The sequence below is a fragment of the Salmo salar genome, chromosome 03 (assembly GCF_965601325.2).
Source record: "Salmo salar chromosome 03, fSalSal1, whole genome shotgun sequence".
Lineage (NCBI taxonomy): Eukaryota > Metazoa > Chordata > Actinopteri > Salmoniformes > Salmonidae > Salmo > Salmo salar.
Window position 1 is genome coordinate 55,659,011 of NC_138293.1, and position 23,079 is coordinate 55,682,089.

General features: G+C 44.5%; 1 protein-coding gene across 1 annotated transcript; it reads left to right on the forward strand.

Moving 5' to 3' along the window:
- The first annotated feature begins 368 nt into the window (after positions 1–368).
- On the forward strand, positions 369–4,340 carry LOC106600934 (uncharacterized). The gene is made up of 3 exons (XM_014192727.3): positions 369–817; positions 1,096–3,003; positions 3,152–4,340. The coding sequence occupies exons 2-3, from the start codon at positions 2,574–2,576 to the stop codon at positions 4,006–4,008; spliced, it is 1,287 nt and encodes a 428-aa protein (XP_014048202.3). The 5' UTR covers positions 369–817; positions 1,096–2,573; the 3' UTR covers positions 4,009–4,340.
- Positions 4,341–23,079: the final 18,739 nt, after the last annotated feature.

The following is a 23,079-nucleotide window of genomic DNA, read 5'->3' on the forward strand; positions in this document are numbered from 1 at the left end:
AGGCATTTCTGCGTGCGTCTGCGTGTCAATAGAGCTCGCCAGCTTGTAGTCTTAAACCCCGGAAGTCATTCAGCTACCCCTAAGGGCAAAAGGAAAAAAATGGTGTTTAGGAATAAACACTGTAAATGAGGTCTGAGATTAACACAGGTCGGGTAAAGTTTAGCAGTCAGTTAACATGACCTTGGTATGCTTTTTTCTAACATAAATTCTTCACAATTCCCAGAAAGTAACGTAAACTGATGAAGATTATATCATGGAACAAAACATAAGATCTCCTAAACCTGGGTTTACCACATACCTTATTTTTGGCGTTTTCCAAAAATCCTACAAAAACACATTTTTTCCCATAGGCTTTGTCCATGGCGCAGTTTTAGTGCCTACAAAAATACGCCATTACTATTTATCACTTTCGCAACGCAATAACGCCCCTCTTGCGAGAAGCGCATTCGGAATTTCTATGTTTATGTTATGAAACCGTGTGCAGGCTCCAAAATGTTGACGGCGGCGACTCGAAGTCGTTTTACGCGGGAGCAAACAAGAATATTATTGCGTGAAGTCCATGCACGGCGATTTTCTATTTATGGTACACCGACAAAACCGTTCAGAGTTTCCAATGCTCGGTCAGCCTGGGAGCAAGTAGCAGAGCGAGTGAGCTCCACTGCCGTCGGGCTTCAGAAAACAGCAAACCAGTGCAGGAAGCGAATTAATGATCTTAAACGGAGACAAGGAATAAGAATATTTGAAAACAGATTGCCAAAACCAGTCACTAACCTTACAGACAACAACTCTACTTCCTCAATTAAAATTGAGCATGCAGGTAGAGTACAGTAATGATTACATTTAGGCAAATTAGGCCTACCATTTTCTATACTAGGAATTGCAGGCTATAAATGGGGAAATCTTGTGTAGATATTTGTTGATTACTTACTATGTTGGCTGCGTTTTCCACATTTCTAAAGTAGTATTGTGTGCAAGCAAACTACTTTATTTAAATATGTGTTGATTGAGATTGCACCATGCTGGTTGAGTGTAAATGGGTGAGCTATGTGATTGGGGGATAAAATGATACATCATGGTTAGGTTTTTCTATTCCAGAGCATCAAATTGGAGAGGGCCTTGATATCAAAGCAGAAACGGCTGGTCCATCCCAGTCTGGAACACCACAACATGTTCCCCAACCTGATCCTACCCAGGCCTCTTCATTCCAAGCCCCTCAGGTCAGCTCACCTCAGATGAACCCATCTCAGGGACTGGGTCAGGGACAGCTCCTCAGAGCTCACATCCCGCTGATAAACTTCCAGCCCCTCATCCACGTCCAGCCCGCTTCCCAGGATTTCACAGTCCTCTGCCAGGTGCACCAGGCGGGCTACGCCATGCTACACAAGGAGATCATGGACACTAAAAACAGTATGGAGGAAATGCTGCATCCTGTGTTGTCTTCCATCAGCCACAGCCTGGAGAGACTTGCTAGTGCTGTTGAAAGGCTGTCAGGTCCTAGGGACTCACTACTACAGACTGTCACTCCCATCACAAGCCTCTCCAACACAGACTGAATGGACCGTCACACACTGATTCCACAGGAGTACATCCTTTGTGATGTTTGCTGGTTTCTTGCTATGTTGACGACTGTTTACTTCTTTCTTAACCAATACAATGTCCTACAATAACAAGTATTTTAAGTAAAAAATAAATAAAATCATTAACCCAAAAATATTAACTATGGTATGCTATCGACTGTATGATGTATTCATTGTTGCATGTATTTATTAGAATGCTTTCATAAGAGTGGTTAAATGTAGTCTATCATTCAATCAAACCTGCTGTATTCACACGGTAGTGTTTTCCTGCAGTCAAATGCATTCAGACTGCTTTTACTGTAGCCTATAAAAACCTACAACTATTTAGCCTACTAGACAGTAGACCCCTCAAAGGTAGACTATGCTTTCACTTTTCAGGAGAAGTGTATGTGTGTGGGGTAAAGTTTGTAAATCTGTAGAGAATTGCTTATGGTTTTGGAAGGCAATGTGCAGACCATGATTTAATGATGAAATCTTTCAATCTGTTTCTAAATAAATGTTTTGGGGGGGGGATAAATATGATGTGAACCACAGTATCATAAAAGTAACCTATCAACAAGAAAATCTAACAATATTACGATTTATCTATAGGATTAATGTCAAGAATTTCAAGAATCTAATCATTCAATATTGTGGTTTTTGTTACTGTTTTGAAGAGGCGTTTATTTTGGGCACATTTTCCCCAACAAAGGGAGGGCAATATACTGCGCACGGCCGGTATCAACTGCGCAAGCGTATTGTATTTTGTGGCTGCTAGTGGTAACACAGATTGTTTTGGAACGCCTAAACTGTGTCCTCTATCCTTATTATGGTTTTCCGTAAACGTACTAACCGTTGCTGTTTTGTAACTGAACAAACACCCCTTTTGTAATTGTGTTTTAAATAAGTTGCAGCCTTGAGATGAGTAGGCTAGGCTATGTAAACATTCAGAACACTATTGTGTCTTTCCGTCATTTTTAGCGTTTGCGCTTCGTTTTTGGCTTTCCCTGGGAAAATATGGATTCCGATAACGATAAGAGAGATGGGAGGCCAGAGATCGAGATGCTTCATATGGAGAGGCAACGAAAGAAGCGTTTCAATGAGGAAGAGCTCAAAATACTCGTGCGTGAAGTGCAAGCTCGACGACCTGGCCCTGGTTACACCCGTGTTGCGCAGGCCGCATGGGAAGATGTCGCATCAAAGGTGAGCGCTTCTTCGTTTGGATACCTCAGAACCGGGATGCAATGCAAAAAGCGATATAATGACCTGATGCGCAGACAACCCTGTTATATCAAGAAGGGTCCTGGGTCAAAGAGGAAGCGAGTGACCAGGCAGACAGAAGCAAAACTTCACCATCCAACAGAAGAGGAGGAGCCTTTCCTCTCAGTCCAAACAAAACGTTTTACATTTGAGTTTGTGGATGGAGAAGGACCCATTGCATTACAAGGTCAAGTTTATGGTTTAATTGTTTTTTTAAACAATCGTTTTTGTTATCTTTGTAATGTGTGTGTGCCTACTATGTGATGTCATTTGGTAAAACAGTATGTAAGGAACACTAAATATAGCTTATTTTTCTATATTTTTTTCATCCCTAGAGTTTCAGAATGAAGTTGGTTCCCAGTGCATTGGGGTGGAGCTGGACAGTCCCTCGACTAACCACCTGGTTGATGGTCAACAGACTCTGGATGCTGCATCACTGTCTGAGGCCAGCAGAGTCCAGACACACACGCCTGCCACTTCACCCAGGACCTCTTTACCTCAAACCAACCTTCAACCCCGGGTGAACGTAGTCAGATTGAACCTTGGAACTGATCCCCAGGTCAGTACACCTCAAGTGACTGGAACCGTCCACATCCCTCAGTCTCAGGACACCCTTCAACCCCAAACCAATACACACCCAGTCACTGTTCAACTCCAGGCTGATGGTTTGCCTCAAGGTAACGCTCCATTCCACGTAAACATACCCCAAGTAGTGCCACTGCCACAGCAGGCTACTCTACCCCCAGCCAACCTATCACAGGCCTATACACCCCAAGCGAACCAATCAAAGGCTACTCTACCCCAAGCCAACCTATCACAGGCCTATATACCCCAAGCAAACCAATCACAGGCCTATATGTCCCAGTCCACTGTGCAGCCTCAGACGAACATACCCCAAGTGAACCAAGCTACGGTCCACATTCCTTTGATTGAGGTCCAACCACACATGCAGGTCCAGCTTCCTCCTCAGGACCTGGCAGCACTGGTCCAGGTGCATCGCCAAGGTTACGACATGTTACAGAGGGAGCTGGTCAGTATGAGGAGCAGCATGGAGAGAGTGCTGCAGCCCCTGCTGTCATCCATCAACAACAACCTGGAAAGACTGGTTAATGCTGTTGAACACCTCTCTGGGGTTGAGAGCACACCTCAGACCAACAGTGTTGTCCATGGTCATCATGATGCTCCCTCCTGACTGACCTTGTTAGGTTACGTTCACCATCTATCTGAGAGTAGGACAGGATGTGTTCAGGTGGACGCAGAGCTCCTGTTTAAAGACTCTTTATGCTATTTCCAATGTCTACCATCTGGGTAGAGATGGACTAAAAACATTTAGTAAAGTTCTGTGCAGTAAATGTAACTCTAGGAATCTTTGTACTGTACACGCAGTTCCGTTTTGTTATCAGAGATATGTTTCGAATGTAACGAATGCTCCTTTTTCTCATTCATCTTTTTTTGTTCAAGGTGCCTAAGCCTCTATGGACCTCCTGTTGAGTTCCGAAATAAAATGTATTTTCAAAAAAAGTGTTCAAACAGTTATAATCCTGTTGCTTGTTTATGCAACACAATCCATGAGGTCAACTTGAGCACAGGCCATTCATTTAGTATAGAAGTGTTCTGAACCTTTTTCTTAACCTGCTTGATCATTTTCTCAGAGGCATGATACAGACAGGGAGGGGGGGATACAAAAAGAGAAAGCACCTCGATTCCTTTGTTCCTTTTGCCCACACACTGGAGAGCAAGTGAGGGAATCAGGAAAGACTGCAGAACACATGACATTTCAGTCCCGGGCTGTGTTTCTTCCTTCCTCCTCTACCCCCTCCCTCCTTCACTCTCCGTCTTTACCTCCCTCTCTCCCACCCTCAAAGGATTGACATGTCGTCTCCTACAACCAAATCTGAGGTGGGAGGACTCTGGTGCTGCAGTTGCCCCAGACTGTCTGGAAACCACTCAACTTTGTTAGTGTGGAAATGACAGCCGTACAACGTCTTCCCAGCAACATCAAGCATGCAGAACTAAACGGTAACAACTCAAAAGACATCTCGGGACATCCAACCACTCCTGGGGGTCTACTTTCCTTCATCTCAACTAACATGAGAGAACTGGACAGGTGAAAGCAATGTACCAGTCGGCAGGCACCTCCAGAATATTAATCATTTATCATCCGGTACCATTCCCATCTGATCCCCATAACCTGTTTTGGATAGACTAAGTACTCAGTTAAACCTAAACAACTTGGCTGGAGTTATATGAAAAACCCAGCAGCGTTGCAGTTCTTGACACACTCAAACCTGTGCACCTGGCACCTACTACCATACCCTGTTCAAAGGCACTTCAATATTTCGTCATGCCCATTCACCCTCAATGGCACACATACACAATCCATATCTCAAGGTGTAAAAATCCTTCTTTTACTTGTCTCCTGCCCTTCATCTACATTGATATGAAATGGATTTAACAAGTGAAATCAGTAAGGGATCATAGCTTTTATCTGGTCAGTCTATGTCATCCTAATGTTCTGTACACTGTATATTCATGAAAACTAATCTGTTTACTGAAATGGTGGGGGGCAGGGGGGTTGTTATGATTAAAACATGTCCCCTCATGTCATCAACTTGTGTTTAAACAGGACTGTGACTTCCCTGAAGATTCAGGTGGTTCCTTCAGGACACATGATGTTATTATACCTGACACAGAGAGACTGACGTGCCATCCGGAAGCTTAAACCCTGGATAGAGAAGCTCAGTGAATGTTGGTGTGGAATGTGTGCAGGTAGGTCAGTGTGTCAGATGAGACTCTACAGTCATGGCCAAAAGTTTTGAGAATGACACAAACATACATTTTCACAAAGTCTGCTGCCTCAGTTTGTATGATGGCAATTTTCATATACTCCAGAATGTTGTGAAGAGTGATCAGATGAATTGCAATTAATTGCAAAGTCCCTCTTTGCCATGCAAATGAACTGAATCCCCAAAAAACATTTATACCGCATTTCAGCCCTGCCACAAAAGGACCAGCTGACATCATGTCAGTGATTCTCTCGTTAACACAGGTGTGAGTGTTGATGAGGACAAGGCTGGAGATCACTCTGTCATGCTGATTGAGTTCGAATAACAGACTGGAAGCTTCCAAAGGAGGGTGGTGCTTGGAATCATTGTTCTTCCTCTGTCAACCATGGTTACCTACAAGGAAACACGTGCCGTCAACATTGCTTGGCACAAAAAGGGCTTCACAGGCAAGGATATTGCTGCCAGTAAGATTACACCTAAATCAACCATTTATCGGATCATCAAGAACTTCAAGGAGAGCGGTTCAATTGTTGTGAAGAAGGCTTCAGGGCGCCCAAGAAAGTCCAGCAAGCGCCAGGACCGTCTCCTAAAGTTGATTCAGCTGCGTGATCGGGGCACCACAAGTACAGAGCTTGCTCAGAAATGGCAGCAGGCAGGTGTGAGTGCATCTGCACGCACAGTGAGGTGAAGACTTTTGGAGGGTGGCCTGGTGTCAAGAAGGGCAGCAATTTCCAGCATGATGGAGCACCTTTCCATAAGGCAAAGTGATAACTAAGTGGCTCGGGGAACAAAACATCAATATTTTGGGTCCATGGTCAGGAAACTCCCCAGACCTTAATCCCATTGGGAACTTGTGGTCAATCCTCAAGAGGCGGGTGGACAAACAACAAAAAAACAAATTCTGACAAACTCCAAGCATTGATTATGCAAGAATGGACTGCCATCAGTCAGGATGTGGCCCAGAGGTTAATTGACAGCATGCCAGGGCGGATTGCAGAGGTCTTGAAAAAGAAGGGTCAACACTGCAAATATTGACTCTTTGCATCAACTTCATGTAATTGTCAATAAAAGCCTTTGACACTTATGAAATGCTTGTAATTATACTTCAGTATTCCATAGTAACATCTGACAAATTTCTTTACATTCCTGTTAGTGAGGATTTCTCCTTTGCCAAGATAATCCATCCACCTGACAGGTGTGGCATATCAAGAAGCTGATTAAAAAGCATGATCATTACACAGGGGCACCTTGTGCTGGGGACAATAAAAGGCTACGCTAAAATGTGCAGTTTTGTCACGCAACACAATGCCACAGATGTCTCAAGTTTTGAGGGAGTGTGCAATTGGCATGCTGACTGCAAGAACCATAAGCCGCCACATATTTTTAGAGAATTTGACAGTACGTCCAACCTGACTAACAACAGCAGACCACGTGTAACCACGCCAGCCCAGGACCTTCATATCCAGCTTTTTTACCTGCGGGATGGTCTGAGACCAGCCACCCGGACAGGTGATGAAACTGTGGGTTTGCACACCCAGTAATGTAAAGGTGCAGCGTCTGGATGCTCCTCATTACACACTCTTTTTACATCTTCAACACAGGTATCATTACAAAATGTTTTGTATGATCTCTTATACACTATTTTAGGCCCAGCCTTTGGAACTTTAGCTTTCCTGGGTATAGCCACTATATTATGGTCACTACATCCAATGGGTACGGATACAGCTTTAGAACAAAGTTCTGCAACATTGGTAACCATTTTATCAATACACGTGGATGATGTACAGTAGTTCCTGCACTATTTGTGAACACTCTGGTAGGTTGATCGATAACCCGAGCCAGATTACAGGCACTGGTTACAGTAAGAAGCTTCCGCTTGAGTGGACAGCTTGATGAAAACCAGTCTATGTTCAGGTCACCCAGAAAATAGACCTCTCTGTCAGCATCACACACATTATCAAGCATTGCACACATATTATCCAGATACTGACTGTTGACACTTGGTAGCCTATATCAGCACCCCAAAAGAAGAGGATTTTGATGAGGCAGGTGAACATGCAACCACAACACTTCCACAACATTAGACATGACGTTCTCCCTAAGCTTTAAAGGAATATGGCTCTGAACAAATACAGCAATCCCATAAGCATTCACGTCTCTTCTGTAGGTGTTATATCCTTTTATTGCCACTGCTGCACCATCAAATGAATTATCTGAGTTTCAGAGATGGCTAATATATGAACGTTATTCGATGTTAACAAGTCATTGATTTCATTTATCTTTTTTCTAAGGCTACATATATTAATATGGGCTATTTCTTAGTCCTTTCCTGGGTAGCTTATTTGAGATAGACATAATATGAAGTGTCACTTGTGTGTGTGTGTGTGTGTGTGTGTGTGTGTGTGTGTGTGTGTGTGTGTGTGTGATGTGGGGCTGAAGCTACTGACCCGTAGCAGATGTAAGCAATATCCCCACACACTCGGGCAGCTTTTATGGCTGGGATAAGTTCTTTCCGCCTCTGGTGCACAGCTTCCGAGTTGTCCTCATTAAGGAAGATGTTGGTTCCTCTCAAGTTCTTGGCTCTCTCCAGAACAGGCATCTTGTTCTTAAACCTCAGGAACTTGACCACTATCGGCCCAGTTCTCACATCAAAACTCTGGTATGCCATCCAGTGGTGCAGTGGAGGGTAAATCTCCGGATGTGATGTTGACATTGACCAAGTCCAATGGGTTCTTACCTTTTTTCTGTAGAGAGGTTTAACTCTTTGAACGTGAGAGGTGTCTCCATAAATTGGTCCCTCTGCATGGACACACAGCTGGGTACAGGTGAGGCTCATCTTTTGTGTTTGATCCTGTAAAAAGTACAAAACTCCTCATTCTTCAATCTGAGGTATAGGACTGTTCACTTTTTAATGACACCTAAATATTCAAATTAGTGAGAGATATTTCCTTTCTCTAATGGTACGTTAAAACTTTAAAAAAGTGACAATGATAGACCTTAAAACAACTGGTTTCTGACCTTTGTTCAATGGAAACGTCTCCTTCTCTGAAGCTAAGAGGTGGCTCTATAGATTGGTCACTCTTCATGGACACACACCTGGGTACAGGTGAGTCTGGTCTCTCCCGCTAGACCCTGATAAAAATTCAGAAAGAACAAAGTGACTTTAATACAGTTAACTGTTAGTAGGAGCAAATTTTGCGAAGTGCTTCAATGGGTGACGATAAATTAGTAGTTAACTCATTGACAAAGTTATATGGGTCCTTACCTTTTTTCAGGAGAAGTGTTTATCTCTTTAAACCGAAGAGGTAGATCCATAGACTGGTCACTCTTCATGAACACACAGCTGCACACACACACATACACACACACTTGTCCTACCTCATAGCTTTGCTGCCGCAGGGAGACTAATTTTAGAGGCGGTGCCCCCAGGGAGACTAATTTTAGGGGCGGTGCCCCCTCCTCTCTCCCCCCAGGTAGACACATTTTTGAGACAGTGAAGAGTCCAGATTTGAATTACATCCATAGCCTACAGTATGGCAAGAGCTGATAACAACAGTTGGTGGAGCGCACCACTCAAACATGGAAGAATTAGAGCAGTTTGCTGGTGAAGATTGGGCCAAATTACCAGTAGAAAGGTGCAGACATCATTGATGTCTACAACAATCGTTTGTCTGCAGTTTTCCTGGCCAAAGGCTGTGCAACTAAGTACTAGCTCCAGTGTGCTCATCATTTTGTCCAGCCATTTGTCTTTATTTTCTAAATGAAAAATGTTAAACTTAAGTTTACAAAAATTAATTTGGTTTTGCAATGTTGAAAATATAATTACAAGGTGTGGAGACCAGATGTCTTTTTAAAAGTTAAACTTTTTTGAAAGAAATAGGGAATTATTTAAGAAAAGTGCAAGGGTTCACATAGAATTGGCCAGGACTGTACATGAATGAGCAAAGTTTGTTCCTGTTTCACGTTCGTGTGGGTCAAACAAAAACGCCCTAATGATCGGTAGACAATAGAGCCTCCCACAATGCAGGCGATGGCTGCAAGTTTCAGCTGATGAGGAGCAACTGCAGAAAATTGCCGTTGACTGCAGTTGAAACTTTATGGCCTTTGATGTGTGTGTGTGTGTGTGTGTGTGTGTGTGTGTGTGTGTGTGTGTGTGTGTGTGTGTGTGTGTGTGTGTGTGTGTGTGTGTGTGTGTGTGTGTGTGTGTGTGTGTGTGTGTGTGTGTGTGTGTGTGTGTGTGTGTGTGTGTGTGTGTGTGATGTAATGTGATCAAACAGAGAGAATGTAAGTAACGAGATATAAGTTAGTCCCCAAGCAGACTCTGGACGCTGCAACATCGTCTGAGGCCAGCAGAGTACATCCACCCCAGAGACCAACGCCTGCCACTTCACCCAGGACCTTTTAACCCCAACCCAACCTCCAACCCAGTGTCAACATAGTCAGATTGAACCTTGAACCCTGTCCTCAGGTCAGTACACCTCAAGTGACTGAAACCGTCCACATCCCTCAGTCTTAGGGCACCCTACAACCCCAAGCCAATACACCCCTAGTCATCGTCCAACCCCAGGCTGATGGTTTGCTTCAAGGTAACGCTCCATTCCACATAAACATACCCCAAGTAGTGCCACTGCCACAGCAGGCTACTCTACCCCAAGCCAACCTATCACAGGCCTATATACCCCAAGCGAACCAATCAAAGGCTTCTCTACCCTAAGCCAACCAATCACAGGCCTATATGTCCTCAGGACCTGGCATTACTGGTCAAGGTGCATCGCCAAGGTTACGACATGTTACAGATGGAGCTGGTCAGTATGAGGAGCAGCATGGAGAGAGTGCTGCAGCCCCTGCTGTCATCCATCAACAACAACCTGGAAAGACTGGTTAATGCTGTTGAACACCTCTCTGGGGTTGAGAGCACACCTCAGACCAACAGTGTTGTCCATGGTCATCATGATGCTCCCTCCTGACTGACCTTGTTAGGTTACGTTCACCATCTATCTGAAAGTAGGACAGGATGTGTTCAGGTGGACGCAGAGCTCCTGTTTAAAGACTCTTTATGCTATTTCGTATGTCTACTATTTAGGTAGAGACAGACAAAACATTTTTTGGAACTCCTGTGAGTCTTGGTACTGAACACGCAGTGGAATAAAATTCAATTTTGTTGTCAGAGATACTGTATGTTTCTTTTGACTGTAAATAGTTTGTACTCATTTTTCTCAATAATCTTCTTTGATTCAGTATGCCAAGGTGCCTAACGCTCTATGGTCCTCCATTTGAGTTCCTAATAAAAGGTATTCACCCAGTAAGAAAATAAACAATGATCATATAACCATGTCATTGCTTGTTTATGCCCACAATCCATGACGTCAACCTGAACACAGGGCATTCATTCAGCTTAGGATGGTTTGAAACTTTTTCCTAACCTGCTTGACAATTTCAGTCATGATTCATGATTCATGATTCAGCATGATTCAGAAATAGGGAGAGAAAAAGAGGGGTATTCTAAAAGAGATAAGGCAACTACCTCCCTTCCGTTATCCCAGAGCAAGCGAAGGAAACAGGGTAGACCGCAGAACACATGACATTTAGTTTTAGTCTCGGGCTGTGATGTGGTGTGTTCCTTGATGGACAGAACACTTATTGGGTTATTTTTGGCCCAGAAATTGGGGCACTTAGTTGGGTTATTGAGCTATGACCAGATGGGCAGTATTTCTGCTACATGTATTTGAAATATATAATTTAATTACTTTTGAGTATTTTGTATTACACTGGGCTGAACTACAGTCTAATGTATTTTGTAAACAAAATACTTTTGAAAACCGTAATTTGAAGGTGTGACAGTACCCGGGAGGTTCCTGGTGGAGAGCCAAACGAGATCACCAGGATGGAAAACGAGAGCCTCACTGTGGTTGCGGTCCGCCTGCTCTTTCTGATGGTGGACAGCGTGCTGGAACGTCATGTGGGCATCATTCCAAACCTCCTCTGCGCACACTCATCCACCGCAGGAGCTTCAGTCTGGCTCAGGGTCCATGGAGCTAGGGCTGGCTGATATCCTAGGACACACTGGAAGGGGGTCAGCCCGGTGGAGGAGTGACGCAGTGAATTCTAGGCGTACTCCACCCAGGGAAGGAACCGTGCCCACTCCCCCTGCCGGTCCTGGCAGTGACTCCTAAGGAACCTCCCCAGCTCCTGGTTCATCCTCTCCACCTGCCCATTGGACTGAGGCCGGTACCCCTTTGTGAGGCTGACTGTGGCTCTCAGCTTCTCCATGAAGGCTCTCCATACCCGTGACGTGAATTGGGGGCCACGGTCAGAGACGATGTCCTCCGGAAGGCCATAGTGCCGAAAGACCTGCTGGAACAGTGCCTCAGCGACCTGGAGAGGGGTAGGGAGACCAGAGAGAGGGATAAAACGGCAGGATTTAGAGAATCTGTCCACAACAACCATAATAGTAGTGAAACCATCAGAAGAGGGGAGATCAATGATGAACTAAATCAATGGACAGATGAGACCAAGGCCGCTGAGGCACGGGAAGATAAAGGAGATTCCCTACTGGAGCGTGAGGGGAGATTTAGTTTGGGCACATATGGAGCAGGAGTTTACATAACGAGCGACGTCCTGCGCCAAGGTGGGCCACCCGTACTTTCCGGAGATTGAATAGTGCGGGTGATACCTGGGTGTCCTGCGATGAGAGATGTGTGCTCAGGTCAACAGCCGATCCCTTATCCATGTGGGAACGTAGGTGCGCTCTGGAGGCCAGGTAGCAGGCGCGGGTTCCCTCTCCAGTGCCTGGTGAATGTCCACATCTACGTCCCAAAGCACGGGGGCAATGACTCGGGAGGGTTGAATGATGGGTGCACTCAGGACAGGAACCTCTCCCGAACTGTAGAGACAGGACAGGGCATCGGCTTTAATGTTTTTTGAACCTGGGCGATATGACAAGGTGAAGTCAAATCTAGTGAAGAAAGAAAAGGGCCCACCTTGCTTGGCGCGGGTTCAGCCGCCTCGCTGTCCATATGTACTCCAGGTTCCGATGGTCGGTGAGGATGAGAAATCGGTCCTTGGCGCCCTCCAGCCAGTGACTCTACTCCTCTAATACTAACTTCACCGCCAAGAGCTCCTGGTCACCGACGTCATAGTTCCTCTCTAAAGGAGAGTTGTTTATGAGTACATGGATACAATTTCTGTGGGTTAACTTGACGTTGGGACAGAATGGCCCGCACGCCCACTTCTGAAGTGTCCACCTCCACCACGAAGGGCAGCGTAGGATCTGAGTGTTTCAGCAACAGGGCAGAGGTGAAATGCCCCTTCAGTGTATGGAAGGCCTCATCGGCTGCAGGACTAAACTCCAACTCACGGGGACCACCCTTGAGGTGAGAGGACAGGCGATGGAGCTGAAGTTCCTAATGAAGCAGCGGTAAAAGTTGGCAAACCCCAAAAACCCTTTTATGGTGGTTGGGACTGGCCAAGACCTGACTGCATTGACCGTCCTCTCCTCCATCATCACTCCCTGTGGACTGATCTGGTATCCTAAGAAGGAGACAGCGACCTGATGAAACTGGCACTTCTCCACTTTCACGTACAAGTGATTCTCCAGGAGGCGTTCCAGGACCACTCTGACGTGGGCGATGTGATCCTCCAAGGTGGCCGAGTAGACCAGGATGTCATCGATATACACAACCACCTGCCGCCAAAATCTCGTAGTGTCCAGACATCGTGCTGAATGATGTTTTCCATTCATCCCCCTCCCGGATGCGGATCAGATTGTAGGCACTCCTCAGGTCCCGCGGAGCTGTTTGATCGCACCCGGCACCAGGAGAGGTTAGCGGTACTTGGTGGTGATGGAATTGAGGCCTCTGTAATCAATGCACGGGCATAGACCTCCATCCTTCTTGGCCACGAAGAAGAAGCCTGCCCGATGCAGGGGAGGTGGACGTGCTGATGAAACCCTGTTGGAGAGCCTCCTGGATGTACTCCTCCATAGACTTGGTTTCAACCACCGACAGAGGGTAGATGCGGCTGTATGGAGGCGCAAAGCCTGCAAGCAGGTCGATGGCACAGTCCCAGGGGCAATGAGGAGGGAGACAGGTGGCACGGTCTTGGAGAAAACCTCCCGGAGATCCGTGTATACCTCTGCGATGTTGGGCTGGAGGGCAACCACAGGACTCTCAACCGACGTGGAACCACAGGGTAAAGGAAAGCAGGTCCTCGGCATTCGGGTGCCCAGATGGTGATTTTCATCCTCGACCATGAGATGGTAGGGTATGACGTTGGACCCACGGGTGGCCGAGGACGACTTTGTGTACGGGTGCATTGATCATGAGGAAGAGAAGGCTTTCTTGATGCATGGGTTCCACTGTGAGGGTGAGTGGTGTTGTGATGTGCATTATTGTGCCGGATCCCAATGGTCGAGTATCCAGTGCTTAGACCAGAAAAGGAGAGGTGAGCGGGTATGGCATGGGCCTCCTCCCAGCCAGTGAAATGGAAACCAGAAAATGTGTGGACGGAAAGTGATGATGATGGAATACTCATGCCTACCTCAGGAGACGGATGATCACGGGGCTACCCGTATGCCCTCTTGGACACCGGGTTGGAGTGCACCAGACACCGCTGAAGCTAATGCCCCTCCTGACCAAAATAGGAACAGAGCCCCAGCTGTCTCCAACGACAGCACTCTGCCGCGGGGAGGTGTGTGGCCCCTATCTCCATGGGTTCAGGCTCTGTTTCAGGACAGCCAAAGGAGGAAGGCGAGAGATGAGGGGGGTGCCGGCACTCTTGAAGAGAGCTGTCGCTATGAGCGTGTCCAAGGAAAGGTTGTCATCCCGACACGCCAACTCCGTCTGGACCTCAAGGCGCAGTCCTCATTGGAATAAGGTGTGGAGCTGGAGGCTGCCACAGTCCGGAAGGTGAAGGTGAAGGCGTACTCCGCAGCAGTCTGGGCACCCTGCCGAAGTTGGAGTAATCGCTCTCCTCCCTCTCTGCCCTCAGGTGGATGATTGAAGACCGCCGTGAACAGAGGCATGAACCTCTCATAGGAACCCGATGGAGCCCCGTCATATTTCTCTGGGAGGGACAATTGGGCATCGCTGACCTAGGCGGACTTCTGGATGGACTGGGGGACTGGCTCTCTGGGACGACTCGTGGTAGAGGATCCTCCGCTAGTAGGAGATGAATCCTCTCGAGTGTTGTCGAGGTGGTGGAGAATGCGGAGGACCTTATCCATTACCGTACCCAGTTGAATCAGCTGGTCGTGGTGTTGACGGAGTAGGTGTTCCTGTCCATCTACCATCTGGGCGATATCCTTAACTTCTGCTGCTTCCAATTCAAGGAGTCAGGAAGCAGGTGAAGAAGGTGACATTAATAATAAGAAACATGAAGATAATCAAAACAGGAGTAGCGTACTGAACGTAAACAAAACCAATACTGCCTGAATACTGAGTCTACTGAGGAATAAATAAAGGGAGAGTAATCAAGGTGATGATGAAGTCCAGGTGTGTTTAATGATGGGGAGTAGGTGCACGAAATGATGGTGCCTGGACCAGTGGTTAGTAGACCGGCGACATCGAGCGCCGGAGAGGGGGAGCTGGAGGAGGCGTGACACACCTTGTAGAGTCCATCCCTTTACATCAAGAGATGTGGATATCTTGTACTTTGTGTCAGTCACACAGCACATTGTCACAGAATTCCCTAAGAAATATTTCAGAGTTTAGCTATCACAAGTCCACCTTAACAGATTGTGAGATAGTGACTGGACGTTCTCGACAGATACATAGTCGGTGTGTGTCTCAATACTATCCCTATAGTATTGTTATAGTACGGGAGTACGTTCAGTTCACTTCAAATGTTTGCTACGTTGCGTGACAGTTTGTACTGAATAACACATTGCCCCAAAACAGTGTGCACCATTCTTCAACAGTCTTTGTTGTTTGCTCTAGTTTGATTATATAATCTATATGGGTATGATAATTTGACATTGCAAAACTCGTGTAGTACATCATACTCAATCGCACTCAAGGCCACAATAAACACAACGTTCTTCAACTCTTCAAGTGCCGTTTCAGTTGAATTAAGCGTTGTACTGTATTCTGTTGTACTGAACGCATCCTGGGTATTCTAAGTCGACGTGTAGACACTGCTCCATTGTCCCTCTGTAGAATTGAGTTTATCACAGGGATCTGACCTGCCTGATTCTGGAACAACGACAACAAAGGGACACCCACCATTCCCTCCAAGAATGGTTAAAGCAGGTATCATGTGACCTGTGATAGTACATAGAAACAAATCAGCAATGATCATAGGATGTGTGAACCACCTCCTCCATGCGTTATTGTTATAGTCTACTAGAAAAGTCAAACACTATTTGGTGCAACGTCTTTGTCCCTGCTAGACTTTGTCCCTGCTAGACTATGGAGCCCAAGGTAGCTTTTCAAGACCAGTTAGGCCTGTACACACACAGTGAACTGTACTCTAGTGATTTGTGTTGGAACAGGGTGTCTCATGCTCTGAGAGAAATAAAAACACCTCTGATGTTTCCTTCAATTACTCTCAGAGACGGCAGTATTTCCGTTACACGTATTTAAAATACGCATTTTAATTACTTCTGAGTATACTGTCATTTTATTTTGTATTTGTATTTTGTCATTGTATTTTGTCATTTTTGCCCATGTCTGGTGATGATGCCATGGAAACGTTCACAACATGCAACTTCATGATCCTGATTAAATCAAGCTAAAGTAACACGCTTTGGCTAAGAAGTTGACCTAAAGCACATGTGTTTGCTCCACACAGAACAGGAATAAGAGAGGAGATCATTTGAGTTATTTTGAGTTTGTCTTCGCCTGAGGTTGAAGACACCAAGTGAAGGCCGTCGCCGCCCGTTGAGCACCTGAGGTGGTGACCAGCTGACATCACAGGCGATGTCAGAGGTTTGTTAAAGGTCATGACCTTTGACAATATTCTAACTGTGAAAGCTGAAAGGCCTGAGGGGGTTAAACAACAACCCTCTCAATGGCATTGACCCCAACTGGGCATCTCTCCAATACAAACGGGCCTGACTTTGCATGGGGGGGATTTTTTATATTTTTTATCTAGGGCAGTGTTCATTCCATGATCACATCCATTCAGTGGCTTCCTTTTTCTTATCTCTTTTCCTGCACTCGTGTGAAAGACCTGGGATAGATGAAATCAAATTCACAGTGAGGAATGCCATTTTGTATTTATCTACAGTGTTCAGCTTCAGATCAGCTCATGAGAAGGGAAGGAGACAAGGAGAGGAAGACATTTTAGACTATTGAGATACACCCGAGTTATTTTTTTCTAGGCTACTCTCCTCTTTGTGGGGGTCAAAGTTGAACTCTTAGGGTCATGCAAGTGCTGTCTTGTCTGTTTTTATAGGTGAGGAATATGGTTTGATATGAATTAGGAAATGTTCGTCCAATGTGTATTTGATATTTCACTCAACATTATAATGACATAATAATTTCACATTAAAGACGTTTTTTTTAACCAATTGATCCCTCATTGACACGTAATGACACATAAACATGTTAAAATGAAGTGATGGTGATGGTTGGACCAGACAAATAATCAAGAAAACTGATGAAGTCTTTAATTGATTTAATATCAGAGAATAATATCATACCAATGCAGTGTAATTATATTTACTTTAATAGGTGAAACACCACCGACAGGGTCATCAGTAGGAGTACACTGAATCCTTGTTTGCGCTGACATGTGAGTTTCGTGATCTTACCAATTGTATTAAAATGTGTCTCTTATCCGTCCATTGTGTCCGCATTGTGACCAGACTAGCTGGTGCCTCCCTGTATGCTAATAATTTGACAGCTATTCTTACAAAATAATATGACTCCATGCTGCTGAAAAGGGACCTAGACAAAGTCCAGGCCACCTACAACAAAGACTACCACTATGCTGTGGGATATGACAGGTGAGAGCACGGATACAAATTATTCTATATACTCATATCCAACATCTAACCCAATTCCACCAAAATACTTTTTCAAACATACTTTAATATTTTGTGTGTGTGTGTGTGTGTGTGTGTCCTACAGCCCAATGAAGATTCTGAATAGGCACAACGAGGTGTGGTACATGGTTGAGGGAGAGCCTGTGTGCCCTACCTCCTCCTAAACATCCTCCTCCACTACTGCTGAGTCTGGCATAACCACTTTGAGGAGGACCAATGGGAGGTGCATGGTAGACTGAGAACATCTGAGAAAATGTGGTTTGGGGGCAACAAAGATGTTAACTAAGATATGTGTCTCTGATCTGGTGGCACTATAATCCAAAATCAATATGCCACATATTACTGTATGTGTATACATATGTCTTAGAATTTGCTCATGACATGTTCTAACAATGTGCGGTGAATGTAGATGTAGACAGGGATACATTTGTACTAAAATCTGTTTGTCAAAAGGGAACTTACTATTCATAAACTACTACATTCAATGTTGAACATGATTTGAAACTTTGTCTGTGCGTTTGTTTCCTTAAATATATGCCAAACAAATCCTCTCCAGCTCTTTGGAGAGTCGTGGCCAAAAGTTTTGAGAATGACACAAATATTAATTTCCACAAAGTTTGCTGCTTCAGTGTCTTTAGATATTTTTGTCAGATATTACTATGGAATACTGAAGTATAATTACAAGCATTTCAGTGTCAAAGGCTTTTATTGACAATTACATGAAGTTGATGCAAAGAGTCAATTTTTGCAGTGTTGACTCATCTTTTTCAAGACCTCTGCAATCCGCCCTGGCATGCTGTCAATTAACTTCTGGGCCACATCCTGACTGATGGCAGCTCATTCTTGCATAATCAATGCTTGGAGTTTGTCAGAATTTGTGGGTTTTGTTTGTCCACCCGCCTCTTGAGGATTGACCACAAGTTCTCAATGGGATTAAGGTCTGGGGAGTTTCCTGGCCATGGACCCAAAATATCGATGTTTTGTTACTCGAGCCACTTAGTTATCTTATGACAAGGTGCTCCATCATGCTGGAAAAGGCATTGCTCGTCACCAAACTGTTCCTGGATGGTTGGGAGAAGTTGCTCTCGGAGGATGTGTTGGTACCATTCTTTATTCATGGCTGTGTTCTTAGGCAAAATTGTGAGTGAGCCTACTCCCTTGGCTGAGAAGCAACCCCAAACATGAATGGTCTCAGGATGCTTTACTGTTGGCATGACACAGGACTGATGGTAGAGCTCACCTTATCTTCTCCGGACAAGCTTTTTTCCGGATGCCCCAAACAATCGGAAAGGGGATTCATCAGAGAAAATGACTTTACCACAGTCCTCAGCAGTCCAATCACTGTATCTTTTGCAGAATATCAGTCTGTCCCTGATGTTTTTCCTGGAGAGAAGTGGCTTCTTTGCTGCCCTTCTTGACACCAGGTCATCCTCCAAAAGTCTTCACCTCACTGTGCGTGCAGATGCACTCACACCTGCCTGCTGCCATTCCTGTGCAAGCTCTGTACTGGTGGTGCCCCGATCCCGCAGCTGAATCAACTTTAGGAGACAGTCCTGGCGCTTGCTGGACTTTCTTGGGAGCCCTGAAGCCTTCTTCACAACAATTGAACCACTCTCCTTGAAGTTCTTGATGATCCGATAAATGGTTGATTTAGGTGCAATCTTATTGGCAGCACTATCCTTGCCTGTGAAGCCCATTTTGTGCAAAGCAATGTTGACGGCACGTGTTTCCTTGTAGGTAACCATGGTTGACAGAGGAAGAACAATGATTCCAAGCACCACCCTCCTTTGGAAGCTTCCGGTCTGTTATTTGAACTCAATCAGCATGACAGAGTGATCTCCAGCCTTGTCCTCGTCAACACTCACACCTGTGTTAATGAGAGAATCACTGACATGATGTCAGCTGGTCCTTTTGTGGCAGGGCTGAAATGCAGTGGAAATGTTTTTTGGGGATTCAGTTCATTTTCATGGCAAAGAGGGACTTGCAATTAATTGCAATTCATCTGATCACTCTTCATAACATTCTGGAGTATATGCAAATATCCATCATACAAACTGAAGCAGGAGACTTTGTGAAAATTAATATTTGTGTCATTCTCAAAACTTTTGGCAACGACTGTACAGTTGAAGTCGGAAGTTTCCATACACTTAGGTTGCAGTCATTAAAACTCGTTTTTCAACCACTCCACAAATTTCTTGTTAACAAACTATAGTTTTGGCAAGTCGGTGAGGACATCTACTTTGTACATGACACAAGTAATTTTTCCAACAATTGTTTACAGACAGATTATTTCACTTATAATTCACTGTATGACAATTCCAGTGGGTCAGAAGTTTACATACACTAAGTTGACTGTGCCTTTAAACAGCTTGGAAAATTCCAGAAAATTATGTCATGGCTTTAGAAGCTTCTGATAGGTTAATTGACATCATTTGAGTTAATTGGAGGTGTACCTATAGATGTATTTCAAGGCCTACCTTCAAACTCAGTGCCTCTTTGCGTGACATCATGGGAAAATCTAAAGAAATCAGCCAAGACCGCAGAACAAAAAAATTGTAGACCTCCACAAGTCTGGATCATCCTTGGGAGCAATTTCCAAATGCCTGAAGGTACCACGTTCATCTGTACAAACAATAGTATGCAAGTATAAACACCATGGGACCACGCAGCCGTCATACCGCTCAGGAAGGAGACGCATTCTGTCTCCTAGAGATGAACGTACTTTGGTGCGAAAAGTGCAAATCAATCCCAGAACAACAGCAAAGGACCTTGTGAAGATGCTGAAGGAAACAGGTACAAAAGTGTCTATATCCACAGTAAAACGAGTCCTATATCGACATAACCTGAAAGGCCGCTTAGCAAGGAAGAAGCCACTGCTCCAAAACCACCATAATATAGCCAGACTACGGTTTGCAACTGCACATGGGGACAAAGATCGTACTTTTTGGAGAAATGTCCTCTGGTCTGATAAAACAGAAATAGAACTGTTTGGCCATAATGACCATCATTATGTTTGGAGGAAAAAGGGGTACGCTTGCAAGCCGAAGAACACCATCCCAACCGTGAAGCACGGGGGTGGCAACATGATGTTGTGGGGGTGCATTGCTGCAGGAGGGACTGGTGCATGTCACAAAATAGATGGCATAATGAGGCAGGAAAATGATGTGGGTATATTGAAGCAACATTTCAAGACATCAATCAGGAAGTTAAAGCGTGGTCGCAAATGGGTCCTCCAAATGGACAATGACCCCAAGCATACTTCCAAAGTTGTGGCAAAATGGCTTAAGGACAGCAAAGTCAAGGTATTGGAGTGGCCATCACAAAGCCCTGACCTCAATCCTATAGATAATCTGTGGGCAGAACTGAAAAAGCGTGTGTGAGCAAGGAGGCCTACAAACCTGACTCAGTTACACCAGCTATGTTCGGAGGAATGGGCCAAAATTCATCCAACTTATTGTGAGAAGCTTGTGGAAGTCTACCCGAAAAGTTTGACCCAAATTAAATAATTTAAAGGCAATGCAACCAAGTTTATTGATTGTATGTAAACTTCTGCCCCACTGGGAATGTGATGAAAGAAATAAAAGCTGAAATAAATCATTCTCTCTACTATTATTCTGACATTTCACGTTCTTAAAATAAAGTGATGATCCTAACTGACCTAAGACAGGGAATTTTTACTCTGATTAAATGTCAGGAATTGTGAACAACTGAGTTTAAATGTATTTGGCTAAGGTGTATGTAAACTTCTGACTTCAACTGTGTCATGACGTTGGCCTGTGGGTAAGGTTTATGACCCCCCCATAAATACCTTTCTCCCTTCCCCTCTCTTTCTGACCCTACTGAAGGACTGGAATAGCCTGTGTTAAATATAGAGAGTCTGGGAACATCAAACAAATGGGGAAAAGGAACCATATTTTGGTAATAAAACCAGTTGGAAATATGCTTGGGAACGTAATGAGTATGGATGTCAGTTCGGTTGTCATCTGAGACATTATGACTGATGACAGGACGACATAAACTGTACCTGAGAAAGTATACACCCTCTAGTTATCAGAGTAACATGGAATTGTTATGCAATTGAAATGTTTGATATTGAAATTGTTTGTTAGGAGATTAAATGTAATTTTAGCTTCCAAATGAGAGAATTGGGTTTTCATAAGGAAAGTGCCCTGCTTGATCAGTGGCCCACCCCTGTGAAGAGACAGGCGTTATAAACGATGAAACACATCCTTCCCCCTCTCCACTATATAAGCCTTTTGACGAAAAGATAACCACATGTTCCAGTACGTGAGGTCTGCAGCCTCTACGTTAGAAGGACACACGTCAAGTACAGAACTAAGCCAACCTCGGCGTGAGCTTTGGTGGCGAATGGTATGAACTTTGAGCTTATTCACTACAGAAGTGATACTTCCTAGCCGTTGAGTTAGCAGCGGCCGCTGTAGACGGGGGCTAGGAAAGGACGGACGACGGATCCAGTCTAACAGACGGACGAAGATACCACCACGTATCCAATTTACCACCAGAGACATTCTTCCGAGGACAGGAAGATCTGTTGGCCAACCTGGCCAGCATCTACGACCAATCTACCGAAGCGCAGCTCAGAGTAAATATTTATTGCATTTTCCTTTTCCAAATGGCCGGTAATTTAGAATGCATAAGATAATGTATTTACGATAGCATAGCTGCTGTTTCTTTGTTCCTAAATCTTCCCGCTCTTTCATTCAAGCCCAACCCCCTTTCCTTTGTGTAACCAGCCATCATACAGGTTCCGTCCACCAGGACGTTTTCTGTATGACATCATTTGTATTCTATGTATATGTAATTCTGTGTGATTAGTTTAGGTATTTAGTAAATAAATAATTAAATCCAATTTGGTATTGCTGATTCAACTTGTTAGCCAGGGTTCGTGAAGATAGCCAAGAATTTACAACTTTCATTATGAGACTGAAAATAAGATAAGGGTTAATATTGACTGCTATCGATGTAAAATATGACTAAGTATTTTAAGAGTTTATTCGGAAGATAACGGCTCTATAAACGTTCTTCCGTGGTGCCCCGACTTTCTAGTTAATTACATTTACATGATTAGCTTAATCAGGTAATATTAATTACAGAGAAAGGATTTTATAGGTTAGCATGTCATATCACTTAATCCGGCATAGCCAAAGACACGACAACTGTATATCCCAAACAAATCCTCTCCAGCTCTTTGGTCAAACTCGAGTGGTGGTGAATACAGTATGATTATAATGAACATAAAATCTTGGGTAATTGCGTCAGATACCATATCAGGACAAAGGGTCCATGTTAACAGCAGTTATAAACAAGGCTTCTTACTCCATTCCTCACTAGTGATTGGTAAAGTTGACCCAGCAGTGCTCAGTGAACAAACTGCATACATCCAAGTGCTATTTATTTCCTCTAAACGTGGCAGCCAGGCTGTTATTGCGAAACAGACTTTCTATTTATCAAAAAGAAATATATAACAGTC